At 41.1% G+C, this 19,483-nt stretch overlaps 1 protein-coding gene across 1 annotated transcript in view; it reads right to left on the bottom strand.

The window, feature by feature from the left end:
* Window positions 1–3,171: 3,171 nt before the first annotated feature.
* The window catches only part of LOC101120521 (olfactory receptor 4B1-like), a 66,438-nt gene continuing 50,126 nt past the window's right edge, over window positions 3,172–19,483 (bottom strand). The window contains exon 3 of the mRNA XM_060400139.1: window positions 3,172–7,611. Coding sequence (XP_060256122.1) covers window positions 6,671–7,609 — 939 coding nt within the window. The 5' untranslated portion in view covers window positions 7,610–7,611 and the 3' untranslated portion in view covers window positions 3,172–6,670. The remainder of the gene's footprint in view (window positions 7,612–19,483) is intronic.

Here is a 19,483-nt window from a genome sequence, read left to right as displayed (position 1 = left end):
ACCAGCCTGTTTCCTCTATGAGTTCAGTTCCTGGGTTGGTGGGTTCATTCGTTTGTTTTTAGATTCCACGTATAAATAAGATCATATGATGTTTGTCATCTCTGTCTGATTTATTTCATTTAGTATAATGTCCTTTAGGTCCATCCACATTATCACAGATGGCAAGATTTCCTTCCTTTTTACAGCTGGATAATATCCCATTGTATTCATCTACCACATTTTCTGTATCCACTCGCCCATCAACAGACACTGAAGTCACCTCTATGTCTTAGCTCTTGTGAATAATTATGCAATGAACATTGAGGTGTATGTATATTTTTGAGTTAATGTTTGGTTTCCTTCAGATAAATATCCACAGATGAAATTGCTGGATCATATGGTAGCTTTGTTTTTAATTTTCTGAGGAAACTCTATACTATTCTCCATAGTGGCGGTAACAATTTCCTACCAACAGTGTACAAGAGTTCACTTGTTTTCACATTCTTACTGATGTTTTTTTTTCCTTGTCATTTTTTTTAATAAAATGTGTGAGGAATATCTCATGATAGTTTTGATTGGCATTTCCCCGATAATTAGTTATCTTGAGCATCCCTTCATGTACCTGTTGACCATTTGTATGTTTTCTTTGAGGGGGGAAATGTGTAATCAGATCATCTATCCATTTTTATTCTAATTTGGGGGGGGGGCATTGCTACTGAGTTGTATGAATTCTTGATATATTTTGGAAATAGCGCCTTATCAGATATACGATCTGCAAACATTTTCTTTCATTCAGTGACTGCCTTTTTATTTTGTTTATGGTTCCTTCGATGCGCATAGGCTTTCTAGTTTGAAATCCATTTTGAGTTAATTTTGTGTATAAGAGTCATCTAGTTCCTCAAATGTTGGGCAGAATCTACCAGTGGAGTCACCTGGTCCCGGACTTTTGTTTGTTTGGGGAAGTTCTTGATCACAAACTTAGCCTTCCAGCTAGCCTTCCAACTGTCTGTTCAGGTTTCTTGTTTCTTACCAGTTCAGTCTGTTGGGTTGTATATTTCTTAGAATTTATTTGTTTCTTCCAGATTATCCAGTTTGTTAACATATAATTGTTTGTGGTAGTCTGTTATGATCCTATTAGTTAATACTGCAGAATGTTGTAAGGAGGTAATATCTCCTCTTTGATTTCTTTCATTTATTTGAGTCCTTTTTTCCCTCCATGCTCTTTATTTTTTATTTATTTGTTTTTTTACTTACAATACTGCATTGCTTTTGCCATACATTGACATGAATCCACCACGGGTGTCCATGAGTTCCCAGTCCTGAACCCCCCTCCCACCACCCTCCCCATATCATCTCTCTGGGTCATCCCAGTGCACCAGCCCCAAGCATCCTGTATCCTGTATCGAACCTAGACTGGCGATTCATTTCTCTGTGGGAGAGGGAGAGGGTGGGATGATCTGGGAGAATGGCCTGAGTCCTGTTTTTTCTCTTGGTGAGTTTAGCTAAAGGATCTTTGGGTTTGTTTCGCTGATGTTTTCTATTCCCCTCTGAGCCTCCAGTCACTTCTTTCTGCTCTTCCTTATTTCATTCCTTCTACTAATTCTGGGCTTCATTTGTTCTCCTTCTTCTAGTTGCTTTAGGGATAGGATTAGGTTTTCTATTTGAGATCTTTCTTGTTTCTTGATGTAGGCATCTATTGCTATGAACGTCCCTCTTAGAATTCCTTTTGTTGCATCCCACAGTTGTTGGCAGGATTTAGGTAAAGAAATCCACATAAGCATACACCTGGTTGAATACATTATTTTAAGAGACCAATTTCATGTAAAAAAAAAAAAAAAGAAATTAGAAAACAAACTGCATACACACAGAATGCCTCAGATAATATGCCAAGCCTTACATTCATTCTCCCTTTCTTCTTCGGGAGAAGAACACAATAAAACTTTGATGTTTTTTAACAGAACACAATTTCACATAGAAAAAAAAAGATTATACATTCTAGAAGGGTGACCATGCATATTTCTGTTGAACAAAATGAAAGCAAAAGTGTTTGGTGGCACTTTTGAAACAGCTCCTAAATGAAAAGATATCAGCTTATCCTCCCCTATTCTCCTTTATGGTCTCCTAAAAGACAAATATAATACTAGAGCTGTACTGTCTAATATCACATCCACAAGCCACATTTAGCTTTTTCAATTAAACTGTTAAAACTAAATAAAATTTAAAATTCAGCTCTTTGGTCTCAATAAACCACATCTCTACAGCTTGGCAGCCACTACCATGCTGGACCTCACAGATATGGAGCATCAGCTGCGTAACACATATTCTGTGGGACAGCATTGATATGCAGAATTAGAAGCTCTTTAAGGTCATGAGGTTGAGTCTACTAGATGGCTGACTCTGCATTTCTAATATTTTTGGAACTCCCAACAGTGTTGGACTTTTACTTCTGTAGTTCTGTAGTTCTCTCTCATTAAGTTGCCATTTTTCTATTATATCCAGTCAAACTCATACCTAAAACATATGTAAATAATAAATAGGAAAAGAATACAAAATTGTATATGCAGAGTAGTTGGCAGCCCTGTACCAACTTGTCCTGAGTGAAATTTTCTATTTATTATCTAAAACATATACATTTGGGGACTTTTTTTTCTTTCTTGATGTTGCGGCAGAATCAATAACGGAGAATTAACTGCATGGTCTCCAACGCTGAGTGGTGTAATTATAGACTGTCACTACTTCTGTGAATTTAGTAAGCATTTTCTAAATGTCGCAACAATAGTCGACTCTTAACACAATTGAAAAGGTGCTGGCCTTTGTCTCCTATGATCTTTCCAGTGAGATCAAAACAAAGGGAGTAACCAGCCCTCAGTAGACTTACCCTCAGTAGGTAAGGTAGTCCCCTAGAAAACTGAGAATCCGGTTAGAGGAGGCATTATCTGTACATGAGCATCCAGTGACTCAGGATGTACTGATGATGTTCTTTCTGTAGTTCTCAGTGAGGAAACCAAAGGTATACAAGAGTAAGAGGCTTCTTTCACAGCCTACATCCTGAAGGCCTAGTCTGCCACGGTACAATCAAGGCATCAAGAGAAAGGGAGGGTAGCCCCACTGACTTTGGTTCTGAAACAAATGCTTTAAAATATACATTAACAAAATATAAATGCATTCAGCATAAAAGATAATGAGGCCATGTGGTAGTTAACATTTATTTAACAAATATTTATTGAACACCTACAATGTACAAGGGACCATGCTATATACTCAAAAGTGATTAAACAACAGGGAACATTTAGCCCAAAGAAGCTGCAAAACAAAAGCATTTAACAGCTCTCAAATGCCTAAAACATTCTTAGGATGGAATCAAAGGCTATTTGAGTAGATTCCCAGGAAAGAAGTCCAACTTGTGAATAGTCATGTAGTCATCAAACAAATAAGATTAATGACCAGCACTGATTATAATAACGATTATGATAGCTAATATTTACTGAGTCTATAGTATAAATCTATACCATGTTCTTTTCTAAAACTTTGATGTATACTGGAGACTTCCATGGGGCCCAGTGGTTAAGAATCCACCTGCCAATGCAGGGGACATGGGTTCGATCCCTGGTCCAGGAAGACTCCACATGCCAAGGGGCAACTAAGCCCATGAGCCACCACTACCGAGCCCACGCGCTGCAGCTACTGAAGCCTGAATGCTCTAGCGCCCATGGTCTGCAACAAGAGGAGCCCGAGCTCCACAACCAGAGCACACCCAGGTGCAGCGACAAAGGCACAGCACAGCCAGAAACAAACAGATAAGTAGGGACAGAGGGGGTGTGTGATCATGGCTGATTGGCTTTGTTGCACGGCAGAAACCAACGCGATACTGCAGAATTTTTTAACTTATTTTTTAATGGGAAAAATAACTCAAATGTATATTAACTATTCTAATATTCAGAATACTTCTGAAGTTCATATTACTGTTAATCTTCTTGTATTTATGAAAAACTGGTGGTGAGTGAAGTAGTACTTGGATCATGAGTTATGAGAGAGGGGCACTTGAAACAGCCTGACTGGTTTCAGAGCCTGAGCTCTTCCAACGTTAGCAGGAAGAGCTAGGCACCCCACCATGAGACATGCCCCTTAAAAAGTCCTTAATGGATTTAGGGTTTGTTTTCTAGGTGTTAAACATGTTCTGTACTTAGTGGTGATGGTTGCAAAATGTACTAAAAATGACTGAATTATACAATTTAAAGTGGTCAAATTGGCAAAATTTATGTTCTGTAAATTTTGTCTCAATAAAATATTGTGTAAATAGTAAATGTAAACAACTGCTACTTAAACTATTGTTGTTCAGTCGCTAAGTTTTGTCTGACTAGTTGCAGCTTCAAGAACTGGAGCCTGCCAGGCTCTTCTGTCCATGGGATTTCCCAGGCAAGAATACTGGAGTGGGTTGCCATCCTTCTCCAGGGGATCTTCTTGATCCAGGGATCAAACCTGAATCTCTTAGGTCTCATGCATTGGCAGGCATATTCTTTACCACTGAGCCACTGGAGAAGCCCTCCCTAAACTATTAAATAAAGAAAACTCTAAAAAAAAAATTCTGCCAACTATGATCTAGAAGCGATTGCTCATGGGCCTAAGTGTTGCTTGTTTGTTTGTTTGATTTTTCAGTAAGCACTGACAAAGCACCAGCTAACACATGATACTTCGAGTTGCAAAGAAGTGAAGTGAATAGCCCTGTCCCTGAGAACTACTCAGGGAGTCTACTCAGAGAGAAAAAAACATATAAAATAATACCTCCAAAGTGATAAGGACACTGATAAAATTACGTAAAAATAACCATGGCTAGAAGACAAAATTCAACCCAAGGAAGAGCAAGGTGAGAGAAGAACTTTTAAGGAAAGTGATTTTAACCTGGGTCTTGAAGGATATGTCGTAGTTTGTCACGTGGAAAAGTGTGGTAAAGTCATTCCAGAAAAAAGTGGTTTTTCCTCAGGGATAATGAATGGTCATCCATGTCAATGATTAGTGAGGATGATAAGCAAGTGGGGAAGATTTCCTGGTACCTTTAAAATCACTATTCATCTGCATGCTTAACTGGCTTCTGAGGAGAAAAGGAAAAACCTTTAAGGCCTATGACATGATATGATGCTCCATCCCTCTGCAAGGAAGCTGCCTGCATTACTTCCCCTGATCCGCAAGGACAGTTGGAAGGATGGAGGGCAAGTGCAAGAAAATCCATATTATTCCAAAGACAGTAGAAACAAATTTTATTACATTCTCTCTATATTCACAATGATAAGAGTTGGTTCAGTTAAAGGAGTGTCTCAGAGATGAACCAATAATGCAAACACAAACTCTCTCATCCTGCTCCACCAAGAAATACTAATAGGCTTGACAAGAAATGGACTTGGCTGATCAGTTGGAATGAAGGACAGAATGTGGAGCAGAAACATGCTTGGACATTATTTCCCTCTCCTTCATTCCCCTACTTATCCCCAAGAATTTTTTTATATTCTGTTTTGACTTAAATCTGTATAAAGCTAAAAGTGATCTTTTTTGTTAAAACGTGTGTCTTGATCTTTCCCTACTGGCAGCCAGGATCTATTGCCATGTTTGATCATCTTTAAAATTTTGGATGCAGGACATTATGAGAAGAGATTTAAGGACTACCTTTTATGTCAACATATCACAAGAACTGAAACTGCTCCAGGGTCTTTTCTATTACTTGTGCTCAAAAGTCGACGGTACAAGATGCTAAAACAAGCAGAGGAATAGAAAAATCCCTGGGTGCAATTTTCAGAGACACAATTGTCCACACTGGAAGAGTAGATCAGATTGGTACCCTCCTCCCCAAATATCCCATGATAATTCCTCTGTTTGGTTTCCTTTCTAATGAAATATGGGTTGTTATCATCACGGAGATAAACAAAGAGGGAAGCATGAAGAAGAAATGAAGAAAAAGATGAAAGAAGGAAGGTAGAAGGTAATATAGGAAGGGCGTGACAGAATCACTTTAACATACAGAATATTTGTCCAAGAGTTCTCCTTTGCATTCGTACTTAATTTGAGTTTCAGTGTTAACCAGTCCCATGAAACTGCTGAATATCACGGAGCCAATTAAGTTCTCTAAGATCTTTTGAACTGTGGTTGGAGAAGACACTTGAGAGTCCCTTGGACTGCAAGGAGATCCAACCAGTCCATTCTAAAGGAGATCAGTCCTGGGTGTTCTTTGGAAGGACTGATGCTAAAGCTGAAATTCTAGTACTTTGGCCACCTCATGCGAAGAGTTGGCTCATTGGAAAAGACTCTGATGCTGCGAGGGATTGGGGACAGGAGGAGAAGGGGACAACAGAGGATGAGATGGCTGGATGGCATCACCAACTCAATAGACGTGAGTTTCAGTGAACTCTGGGAGTTGGTGATGGACAGGGAGGCCTGGCGTGCTGCAATTCTTGGAGTCACAAAGAGTCAGACACGACTGAGCGACTGAACTGAACTTAACTGAAGATCTGCAAGACTATCGGATCTCAGTCCTTGGAACGTGACACTAGGGTACTACAAAGACTTTGGTTGCTAAGGAGAGTCACAGTACAGTAACGCTAAGTCCTTGCATTTGTTTCTGCCATTCCTGTTGGTCCTACTAAAATTAAAATCCATTTCAAGATAATAATCGGGCGCACTTTTATAAATCACTTTCCCATTTTCACTCCATCCCTGAGTTCTTCTTTTTGCCCCACAGCCCCCTCATGGCAACTTTCACCTCTGCATTTCTGAGTGTGTAGATGATGGGGTTCAGCATGGGGGTGACCACCGTGTAGAACACGGCCACCAGCTTGTCCTCAGTGAAGGTGGAGGGGGGCCGCATGTAGAGGAAGATGGCAGGTCCAAAGAACAAGACGACCACCGTGATGTGAGAGGCACAGGTGGAGAGGGCTTTGCGTCTCCCCTCTGCTGAATGGTTCCTCAAGTTGACCAGGATGACAACGTATGAGGACACCAAGAGGAGGAAGGAGAAGACGGAGATTAATCCACTGTTGGCCAACACAATGACCCCCTCCACAGAGGTGTCAGTGCAGGCAAGCTTGAACAAGGGATGGAGGTCACAGAAGTAGTGGTCAATCACATTGGGACCGCAGAAGGGCAATTGGATGGTGATGAGAATTTGAATTATGGAGTGAAAAAAGCCCCCAAGCCAGGAACTAGCCACCAGCACATGACACAGTCGATGGCTCATAATGTTCATATAATGAAGAGGTTTGCAGATGGCGACATAGCGGTCATAAGCCATCACCACAAGCAAAAAGATCTCAGTGACCCCCAAAAAGTGGGAGAAGAATATCTGAGCCAGACAACCTTTCAGAGAGATAGTCTTAATCTTGACAAGTAAGTCTGTGATGAATTTAGGGACAATAGTAGAGGAGTAACTGATCTCCACCAGCGACAGGTGACTAAGGAAGAAGTACATGGGGGAATGCAGGCTCTTACTGACTCTAACCGTCAGAACAATGAGGCCATTGCCCACCACCATGGCCAAGTACACGGGCAGAAACACCGCAAAGCACGCCCTCTGCACCTCTGGATCCTGGAAAAGACCGCTGATAATTAACTCAGTCACATTATCAGACCTCGCCATGGAATCCATTCCTGCAATAAAACAAACACTGATTGTAAGTAATCTGCCTCATTTACGGCAAGTTAGCATAAACCACTTTACAATACAAACTTATTATGAACTCACTCATTCAGTCAATTATGTATTCATTCAATTTTAAATATGGTCAATCTAATAACACTTTATATAAACAAAATGTACGCTCATAGAAATGGTTATTTACCCAGGATCACACAGAAAGCTACCCTGGTGACTCAGACAGTAAAGAATCCATCTGCAATGAGGGAGACCTGGGCTCAATCCCCAGGTTGGGAAGATTTCCCTGGAGGAGGGCATGGCAACCCACTCCAGGATTCTTGCCTGGAGAATCCCACGGACAGAGGAGCCTGGCAGGCTACAGTCCATGGGGTTGCAGAGTCAGACATGACTGAAGTGACTAAGCACACAGAAAGTAGTGAATTCTGGAACTCAGGATCAGACTTTCTGAAAGGAGTCCAGAGTTCTTTCTAACTTACCTTAAGATATTCTGAATTTTGGCAGCCAGTCCGTTTCAGCACCTACGTTTTAACCATGTTCACTGCATTTTCATCACTCTGTCTTATTGGGGAATCCCCAAGATGGACTCCTATCCTGGATCCTTCTTTCCTTCATCTCTGTGGCAGGGAATCGTCTTCCCAATGATAATCCTTCCCTTTCCAAAACATCCTCAGTATTGGCCTCTTCCCTCTGCCAGTCTTCACCCTACTCAGGTCAGAGTCCTTCACCAGACTTGCAGCTTCAATACCTGTCCTTATATGACCAATGTTCCAACACTCTAGAGAGAATTCCACCCACCAGTTTGTCTCCATCATTTCACTATTACTTTCTTACCTCTTGCCCCACCGTTCAAACTACTGACAGATCCTGAAATCAAAGGGCTTATCCTCTGAGAGTGCTGTTGTGGCTGACCAGGCTTCCTTGTCCTGGTTCCAGGTTGGTGGGTGCATGCTAAGTCATTTCAGTCATGGCCATCTCTTTGCAACCCCACGGACTGTACCCTATCAGGCTTTTCTGTCCATGGAATTCTCCAGGCAAGAATACTGGAGTGGGTTGCCATGCCCTCCTCCAGGGGAGCTTCCCAACCCAGGAATCAAATCCACGTTTCTTCTATCTCCCTGTATTGGCAAGGAGATTCTTTACTGCTAGTGCCACCTGGGGCTTTCCTGGTGGCTCGGACAGTAAAGAATCCACCTGCAGTACAGGAGACCCAACATTGATCCCTGGATGGGGAAGATCTCCTGGAGGAGGAAATGGCAACCCAATCCAGAATTCTTGCCTGGAGAATCCCACAGACAGAGGAGCCTGGGGGGCTATAGGCCATGGGGTCACAAAGACTTGGACAGACTGGTAGCCAGCAGCAAAGTATATGATAACTAAAGTGAAGATTGCTCCATGAGTTACTCCTCTGGAGAAGATACTTACTGACGCCTCTTACACATCTATACAGTCTTGGACTAGACTAAAGAAATACAGATTATGATACACCCTCACGCTAACAATGTCATAATCAGGACGCCACAGAGGATAACCGCTCCTTGCCCCATCCTCCCACAGGGGAGGTGAAGTGAATTGGGAAGGAGAAATTCGAAATGCAATGATGGGCCCTTCCTCTCTTTCTGCAAGATGCTGTAGAGAGCACAGTACCTATACTGCCCTGGGGCAACCTCTGTCTCTATGGGGTAGAAACAGGTTACTCTATTGGCTCACTCATGTCCTACTCTTTGCAACCCCATGGGCTGTAGCCCACCAGGCTCCTCTGTTCATGGGATTCTCCAGGCAAGAATACTCAAATGGGTGTCGTTTCCTACTCCAGGGGATCTTCCCAACCCAGGGATCAAACCTGTGTCTCTTGCATCTCCTGCATTGGCAGACAGAGTCTTTAGCCACCTGGGAATTCCAGGCTACTCTGTAGGGTAGATCCAAGGCTGCCATCGCTGGGTATGGACTTTTACCTATATCTAGAGCTCAGTTTAAGAAAGGCCACTTGGTACCAAATCTTAAACCTCAGTCTCTGTCATCACCTTTTCTAATAGCAACGGTAACATTTTCCCCCAAATTCCTTCTTTCTTTGCCTTGTTTCTGAGTTAGTTCAACCTTCATAGAGGGAAAAGATAGATCAAGTTTTGTCAAAGTTCCAAATGATATCTGACAATCACTTTATAAGAGAAAAAAAAAACTGTTACAATCTAAATATCTGTCAAAGCCACAGTAGAACTTACTGTCTATCCAAACAGGAGCTACAGCTATCAGATTTTTTGGAAAGAATTACAACTATGAGACAAAAGAAGGGGAATGGCCATTTGCAGAAGAAAAAAGGATCAGCCATCCATGGAAATAGAAACTGTCTACCCAAGAAATAAAGGTTTCTAGGATGATAGTTGTGGCAGAGAAATTACAATGATACTCATGTCAAACACAAGCAATATTAATAAATTCATCATAATGGGGTCCTTTTTCAGTAAGAACAGTGATGTGAACACAAAAAACTCAGAATATTAAGAATATCTGGCGTCATTTCAGGACTTTGGAAAACCAAGCAGCTGAAGTGTTACAAAATAAGATTGTGAAACTCCTCAAGAAGCTCCTATTAACACATTCTCATTCAAGAGCTCAAGAAAGGATTTGAACAGAGATTAGAGTTGAAGTTGAGGACACTAAGCTATAGAATAACAGTGTGACCCAAAAGATACTTCAGTGCCAGTATCAGCCTCCAAGATGCCCTGGCTTTTCACTGTGATGTCCTATGTGATCCATGCCTCCCTTTCATTCCTGTGCCCAGTCAGTCACCATATCCCATTAATTTTACCTTTAAACCATCTCTCCTGTGCACTTTCTCTCCAAGTTTGCTCCCACCTTGGAGAAGACACAGGCAAAGAGACGGGTCTGTGTCTATGAAGATGGGTCCCATCACCTTCGTACTCACTGTCAGCTGATGCTTAAGCCACCAAAGCCTCTTAGTCTCTACAACTTCCCACCCCATCCATCCTGCACACTGCAACCAGAAGATTGTTTCATAGACCCTTCCTACCTTGGATCCTCCTCTGCTTGGGAATAAAACCAGTGAAAGCCTGAGTGCCTGGACTTACTTTTAAAGATTTTCACAGATGGAGTCATCTCAGAGGTCACTGCTTTACCCACTAAACTTCAACTCACCTCTGCTAACTCAGGGTCACCTCTCTCTCCCACATGCCCACTCTGCTCACTCCCACCACAGAGATCCCTTCACCAGAAATACCCTCTCTGTGTCTGTCCCAAACTTAACCACCTTCCAGCCCCAATTCCTGTCCTGTGTGTTCAGTGAATCTTGCAATTAACACTCCAACTTATATGTATCTCCTCTGAGCACCGCAAATCCTTTGACAATTATCCTTAGACGTAAATCTGATCATGTTCCTTCTCTACCTAGAATTTGGCATCACCTCTCCATTGCCCAGAGAAGGAAATGACAACTTGCTCCAATATTCTTGACTGGGAAATTCCATGGACAGAGGAGCCTGAAGGGCTACAGTCCATGGTGTTGCAAAGAGTCAGACATGACTGAGCATGCACGCATGCCCCATTGCCCACAGCATAAACTGTAACATTCTTAGCATGGATTCCAGGTCCGTCTTGAATTGGCTACTACATATTTTCACAACCTTATTTTCATCCCCCAAATGAACCTCATACAGCTATTTGCTAACCCAAAGTGTCCTTTCTTCTTCTCTGTGTTTACTAATCCTTCTTCCTAGGTTTCTGGAGAACTTCGTTTCTATAGGAGAGAGAAACACAATAATAAATTCTCTTCTTTGTGATATAGTATATTTACATACCTCTTTTATAGCAATTAAAATATATTTTGTAATTGTAGCCTCTATGGCTATATCTTCTACTAAGAAATACACTCTTTGTATTCAAAATTATCTGTTTAAAATTTTTCCTAAAGCTTTATTATTATTAATTACATTCTGGTTGATAATAATAGTTAGCATTTCAACAGTACTATGTACCAAACACTTTATAGGTGTTCTATACCCATTATTTCCATCAATTCTCAGAACATACCGGTAACACAGGTATCATTATTATCATTCTTTTTTAACATATGAGGAAAAGAGAATACAGGTAAGTGAATTAACCAGTCTAAGATTACACAGCTGTGAAGCCAGGATTTCAACCCAACTAGTCTGACCACTGGAAAAGGAAATGGCAACCCACTCCAGTATTCTTGCCTGAAAAAATCTCATGTTCAGAGGAGCCTGGTGGGCTACAGTCAGTAGAACTGCAAAGATTCAGACATGACTGAGCAGCTCAACCACCACCAATAAAACCTGAGCACAGACTCTATACTCTAACCAATACCCTTACAATCTCTGGGTACATGACACATAAATCAAAAGTTAAATTTAAATATTCTAAGACCAATCTGAGAGATCCCTCAGAACTGTTTAGAGTCCAATATTTCCAGTCTTTGTTGCTCAGAGAAGGAAGACCTGATAGTTTCTTTTTGGAAAGCCACCATTTCCTATCCTATAGTCTCTGCCTTTCCTGTAGTTTTTCCTCTCTTTGCTACCATCTCCCATCCATTTCCACCTTCTTTCTGCAAATTAAAGATTAGGCTCTTCTCCAGCAACAAATCACCAATATACCTGTGAGCTTTTAGAAAGCAAAGTCAATGATGTCTAAGATGAACCATCAAAAAGAGAGGAAAATTCAGGGGCTCTGGATCCAGGTTGATAATTGTGTTATAATATATAGGAAATGGACAAATGCCACAGAAACCATCAGACTCAAAGATCTTTAAGATCCTGCTTTTTGTAAAGAAAAACTACCCAATCACTGAAAGTCCAAGAGTTCTGAATAAATGGTTAGATCTTTGGACTATTTTAAATAATTTAAGCCATGCACAATAATCAAGAGGAAATCTTCCCAGTGGAATTTCCTTTCTCCTGGGTGAAACTTTGTCAAGTAAACTATGACTGAGGAAGGGTTTGGAATCTGTTTCATTTAGTTTGATGATGTTTCTATAAAATTTCTGTACCCAATAATACGATAGTAAGAGAAGAAACTTGTATACAAATTACTGATTCACTTCATTGTTCAGTAGAAACCAGCATAACATTGCAAAGCTTTTTCAAAGCCAATAAAACTTTTTATTGTAAAGCCAATAAAACATTTTTTAAAAGGGAACTTGATGGTAAGTCATAAAAGCAATGTTTTTCTAGACTGGACTTCTGAGAATGAAAAAGAGAATAAATAGAGAAGAAAGAGGACTGGACACGGAGTCAAGACACCTGGGAACTAGCTCCAGTTCAGGAATTCAGTTCAGTTCAGGTCAGTTGCTCAGTCGTGTCCAACTCTTTGCAACCCCATGAATCACAGCACTCCAGGCCTCCCTGTCCATCACCAACTCCTGGAGTTCACTCAACCTCATGTCCATCAAGTCGGCGATGCCATCCAGCCATCTCATCCTCTGTCGTCCCCTTTTCCTCCTGCCCCCAAGCCCTCCCAGCATCAGAGTCTCTTCCAATGAGTCAACCCTTCGCATGAGGTGACCAAAGTACTGGAGTTTCAGCTTTAGCAACATTCCTTCCAAAGAACACCCAGGGCTGATCTCCTTTAGAATGGACTGGTCCTTGCAATCCAAGGGACTCTCAAGAGTCTTCTCCAACACCACAGTTCAAAAGCATCAATTCTTCGGCGCTTAGCTTTCTTCACAGTCCAACTCTCACATCCATACATGACCACAGGAAAAACCATAGCCTTGACTAAATGGACCTTTGTTGGCAAAGTAATGTCTCTGCTTTTGAATATGCTATCTAGGTTGGTCATAACTTTCCTTTCAAGGAGTAAGCGTCTTTTAATTTCATGGCTGCAGTCACCATCTGCAGTGATTTTGGAGCCCAAAAAAATAAAGTCTGACACTGTTTCCCCATATATTTCCCATGAAGTGATGGGACCAGATGCCATGATCTTCGTTTTCTGAATGTTGAGCTTTAAGCCAACTTTTTCACTCTCCTCTTTCACTTTCATCAAGACGCTTTTTAGTTCAGGAATTAACTACCTAAATTAAGCCATGTCATCTCACCCCTCCAATTCTCACTCTCCCCTGTTTCTACTTCTATATAAATTGACAAAATTGGGCTAGACAATCTCCACTGTACCTCCCGATTCTAACATTCATGGATTCAGGTCTAAGTCTCTCAGTCTCTTTGTGCTAAGCCTCTCCATCGATTAAATAGCACTAATAATAATGCAATATAGTGAAAATTTCCTCAGAAAAAATGCATCATACATTCATCCATCCATTTGTTTAACAAATAGCATCTAGTCTTATTATGTGCTAAGCACTCTTCTAGGTGCTGAAAATTTGCTAGTAACAAAGCAAAGTCTCTAGGTTCATTGAGGTTTTGTTATTCAATCGCTAAGTGATGTCCAACTCTGAGATCCCATGGATTGTACACCAGGCTGCTCTGTCCATGGGATTTTCCAGTCAAGAATACTGGAGTGGGTTACCATTTCCTACTCCAGAGGATCTCCCTGACCCAGGGACTGAATCTGCGTCTCTTGCATTGGCAGGCAGATTCTTTACCACTGAGACACCAGGAAAGCCCCCTTCATTGAGATTTTATCTTTCACATATGTATCAGTGCATAATGAAAACAGAGACAGATGATAAATAAATAAAACTTGATATGAAAATTAGATAGCAGTAGTCCTATCAAAACCATCCCCTAGAAAAAGAAATCCAAAAAGACAGAATGGTTGTCTGAGGAGGCCTTACAAATAGCTGAGAAAAGAAGAGAAGTGAAAGGCAAGGAGGGAAAAAAAAGATACCCATCTGAATGCAGAGTTCCAAAGGATAGCAAGGAGAGATAAGAAAGCCTTCTTCAGTGATCAGTACAAAGAAATAGAGGAAAACAATAGAATGGGAAAGACTAGAGATCTCTTCAAGAAAATTAGAGATACCAAGGGAACATTTCATGCAAAGATGGGTACAAAAAAAAGGCAGAATATTATGGACCTACCAGAAGCAGAAGATATTAAGAAGTGGTGGCAAGAATACACAGAATAACTATACAAAAAAGATCGTAATGACTCAGATAACCACAATGGTGTGATTACTCACCTAGAGCCAGATATCTTGAAGTGCAAAGTCAAGTGGGCCTTAGGAAGCATCACTAACATCACAAAGCTACTGGAGGTGATAGAATTCTAGCAGAGCTACTTCAAGTCCTAAAAGATGATGCTGTGAAAGTGCTGCACTCAATATGCCAACAAATTTGGAAAACTCAGCAGTGGACACAGGACTGGAAAAGGTCAGTTTTCATTCAAATCCCAAAGAAAGGTGATAACAAAGAATGTTCAAACTACCACACAGTTGCACTCATTTCATATGCTAGCAAAGTAATGCTTAAAATTCTCCAAGCTAGGCTTCAATAGTACATGAACTGAGAACTTCCAGATGTTTGAGTTGGATTTAGAAAAGGCAGAATACCCAGATATCAAACTACCAAAATCCATTGGATCATAGAAAAAGCAAGGGAATTCCAGAAAAACATCTACTTCTGCTTCATTGACTACACTAAAGCCTTTGACTGTGTGGATCACAACAATCTGTGGAAAATTCTTAAAGAGATGGGAATACCAGGTCATCTCACCTGCCTCCTGCAAAACCTATATGCAGGTGAGGAAACAACAGTTAGAATTGGACATGGAACAACAGACTGGTTCCAAATTGGGAAAGGAGTATGTCAAGGCTGTATATTGTCACCCTGCTTATTAAACTTATATGCAGAGCACATCATGCAAAATGCTGGACTGGATGAAGCATAAGCTGGAATCAAGATTTCTGGGAGAAATATCAATAACCTCAGATCCTCAGATATGCAGAAGACACCACCTTTATGGGAGAAAGTATAGAGGAACCTAAGAGCCTCTTCATGAAGGTGAAAGAGGAGAGTGAAAAAGCTGGCTTAAAATTCAACATTCAAAAAACTAAGATCATGGCATCTGGTCCCATCACTTCATGGCAAATAGATGGGGAAACAATGGAAACAGTGACAGACTTCATTATATTTTGGGGCTCCAAAATCACTGTGGTCTGTGATTGCAGCCATGAAATTAAAAGACAGGTGTTCCTTCTTAGAGGCAGAAAAGCTATAACAAACCTAGATAGCATATTAAAAAGCAGAGACATTATTTTGCCAACAAAGATCCATTTAGCTAAAGCTATGATTTTTCCAGTAGTTATGTATGGATGTAAGAGTTGAACCATAAAGAAGGCTGACCACCAAAGATTTGATGCTTTTGAACTGTGGTGTTGGAAAAGACTTCTGAGAGTCCCTTGGACTGCAAAAAGATCCAACCAGTCCATTCTAAAGGAAACCAATCCTGAATACTCATTGGAAGGACTGATGCTAAAACTGAAGCACCAGTACTTTGACTACGTGATGCGAAGAACCAACCCATTGGAAAAGACCCTGATGCTGGGAAGATCAAAGGCAGGAGGAGAAGACAGAGGATGAGACGGTTGGATGGCATCACCAGCCCAATGGACATGAGTTTGAACAAGCTCCAGGAGATGGTGAAGGACAGGGCACCCTGGAGCATTGCAGTCCATGGGGTCGCAAAGAGTCAGGCACGACTGAGTTACTGAACAGCAACAACGAAGTCCTATCGAGAAAAATGAAACAGGGTAAGGATGATAGGAAAGCTGGTGGTTATTATTATATCACTATAGCTAGGAAGGAAAGGGCGTCTCTTGCCAAGACCTCTGTCTGCTTGAGAAGAAGAGTGGGAAATATAGGAGCGGGAAACCAAGGAAACCTGTTAGGAAAACATCACAGTAACCTGGCCAAAGATGCTTGTGTTTCGGGCCAGGACAGTAGCACAAAGGTTTTAGGAAGTTTTTGGATTCTGCACAGATTTTGAAGGTACACCTCATAAGATCTGCTGATTTTTTTATTTAGGAAAGCAAAGAAGTAGAGCTATCTCAGACACCTCTAAGGGTTTAGACTGGGACAAGCAGAGTGAAATAAGTCAGACAGAAAATGATAAATACCACTTGCTCTCACATATATGTGGAATCTCAAACAAAACAAACTAAATCAAGCTCAAAGATATAGAGAACAGATTGGCAGTTGCCTGAGGCTGGGGTGAGGAGGAGGCAAAAATGGATGGATGGGGTCAAAAGGTACAAACTCCCAGGAGTCACCACACACCTATTAGGGTAGTGGGCCCAGGAGCAATTTTGCCCTGACTCAGAAAAATAGGTACAAGTTTGCAGCAAAGTAAGCACTGAAGTGTGTAGACTCGTGTATCCAACGTGGTAGTCACCAGCCACGTGTAGCTATTTAAACGCTAGTTCACTACAATTAAATAAAATTTAAAATTCAATTCTCCCATCATTAAAGTCATATTTAAGATGCTGACTAGCCACATGGCTAGTCCATGGGGTCACATGCATTAGCACAGGTTTAGAACATTTCCATCATCACTGAGCCTTCTCATAGAACACGGATCTAGACCACAGCTGCTTCAGAAAAAATATATATATATATATATTTTCCAAGAACATAAGCTCCATGCAGGCAAGACCTCCTCCCTCCTGTGTATCGTTATACACCTCCTGCACTTAGACCAATGTCTGGCACATAGTACAGGGTCTTTAAGTCTTGTTAAATAAATTCTTAAATGAATCTAAATGCCCTGAAACAAGTGGCTATTAAGTAAATTGTGCTACAATTAGACTTTGTGATCTTACCCACCCGTCATAAATAGTTTTTATGAAAAAATTTTAATTGCTTGGAAAATTGATGTGTAACTGAATGCCTGAGAAGATGGGCTAACTTGTATCCATTCTCTTCTTCCTCTTTGAAACTAGAACAGAATGCTAATTTTAGCTAAAAGCAGTTCCACACAGAATAAAAGATTATAGTTTCCAGGCTCCCTGGCAATTAAGGGTCACCATGTGATTAATGTCAGTGGAATAAGATGAAAGCAAAATTTGTGTGGGACTTTTGGAAAGTCTCCCAAAAGAGAAAACGATCTTTTAATTTTGTGGCTGCAGTCACCATCCACAATGATTCTGGAGCCCAAGAAAATAAAATCTGTCACCGCCAGGGTCAGGCTCTAGCCAGGGAACTAGCCCCTGCATGCCACAGTGAAGACCTGGTGCAGCCAAATAAGTAAGTAAAAATACCTTTTAAAAGCAAGAAATTGCTATCATATTAGACAGGAGCAACAGAAGGCATCACCAGCACAGCATGAGTTCTACGGAACAGCACACGTATGGGGTCTCAGCAGTCCCGTGAGGTCACAGGCTGAAGTTACCTGCTGAAGTAATACATTCGGAATAGATAAATAGTCTCAGTTTCTGATAATATTGTTGGACCGCCACAATCAAGCTGGATTTTCTCCCTCTGTACTTCTGTAGCTGTATCTCCTAAGTTGCCCTTACTTTCTATTATTTTGTAGTCAAACCTATACCAAAAACAACACAAATAATAAATGGGGGAAATGTAGTACTTGCAAAGTGGTTTGCAGCATGCTATCAAATTTTCTTTAGTAAATTTTTTTTATATTTATTGTCTTTAAACTAATTTTTAATGCTGAGACAGCATCAACAATTGAGGACTAATTATATGATCACTGGCACTAAGTGGTACAATTAGACTGCTGCTTCTGTGAACTGAGTAGCCATCTGTAAAACTTTACAACGCTCTCCGTCTCTTCAACCAGTGAAAACAATGCTCTCCTTTGCTTTTTGTGCTTTTCCAGTGAGACCAGAACAAAGCGAGTAATTAATTCTCAGTGGACCCACCAAGTCTCAACCCTCAATAGGTGAGGTAGTCTCTGAGAATCATGGCAACACGTGTGGAGTAGACGCTATCTGCCCATGCGGTATCCACTGATGATGTTTTCTGTAGCTCCCAGTGAGGACACTAAAGCTGCATGTGAGTAAGAAGCTCCTGTCGCAGCCTGCACCCTACATTCCTAGCCAGGCAGCAAGGGAAAGGGGGCTTCTCTAGGTTTAGCTCTGGATCAGATGCTTTCATATGTACATTAAATGAAGTGCACCAGCATAAAAGATGAACGGGGAAGCCGTGAGACAGTCAACATCCACCACTTAGCAAATATTTATTGAGCATCTGCCATGTGCAATTACTGTGCTGGGCGCCCAAAGCAATTAAGCAACACAGGATGCTTACCCCAAAGAAGCTGCAACGCAAGAATTAGAATAAAGGACAGAGTATGGAGTAGAAACATATGTGCACATTACTTGCCTCTCATTTATTCTTCAACTTAGAATTAATAAGAAATTTCTACATTCTGTATTTATTTACTGTGGATAAAGCTTTGTTGAAATGTTTGACTTGACCTTTCTCTATTGACAGCTAGAATCTATGACATTTTGATTTTTTTAAATTTATTGATGGTAAACACTGTGAGAGCAGATTTAAGGACTATCTTTTGTGTCAACACGTCACAGGAACTGAAATTTCTCCAGGGACTTTTCTGATACTTGCGCTCAAATGATCTATGGTTCAGTTCCGTTCAGTCACTCTGTCGTGTCTGACTCTTTGCGACCCCATGAATCACAGCACGCCAGGCCTCCCTCTGTCCATCACCAACTCCCAGAGTTCACTCAAACTCATGTCCATCGAGTTGGCGATGCCATCTAGCCATCTCATCCTCTGTCGTCCCCTTCTCCTCCTGCCCCCAATCCTTCCCACCATCAGGGTATTTTCCAATGAGTCAGCTCTTCGCATGAGGTGGCCAAAGTATTGGAGTTTCAGCTTTAGCATCAGTCCTTCCAATGAACACCCAGGACTGATCTCCTTTAGGATGGACTGGTTGGATCTCCTTGCAGTCCAAGGGACT

The sequence above is a fragment of the Ovis aries genome, chromosome 15 (genome assembly GCF_016772045.2).
Source record: "Ovis aries strain OAR_USU_Benz2616 breed Rambouillet chromosome 15, ARS-UI_Ramb_v3.0, whole genome shotgun sequence".
Lineage (NCBI taxonomy): Eukaryota > Metazoa > Chordata > Mammalia > Artiodactyla > Bovidae > Ovis > Ovis aries.
The sequence above is the reverse complement of the archived record's forward strand: the minus strand, read 5'-3'. Positions and strand labels throughout refer to the sequence as shown.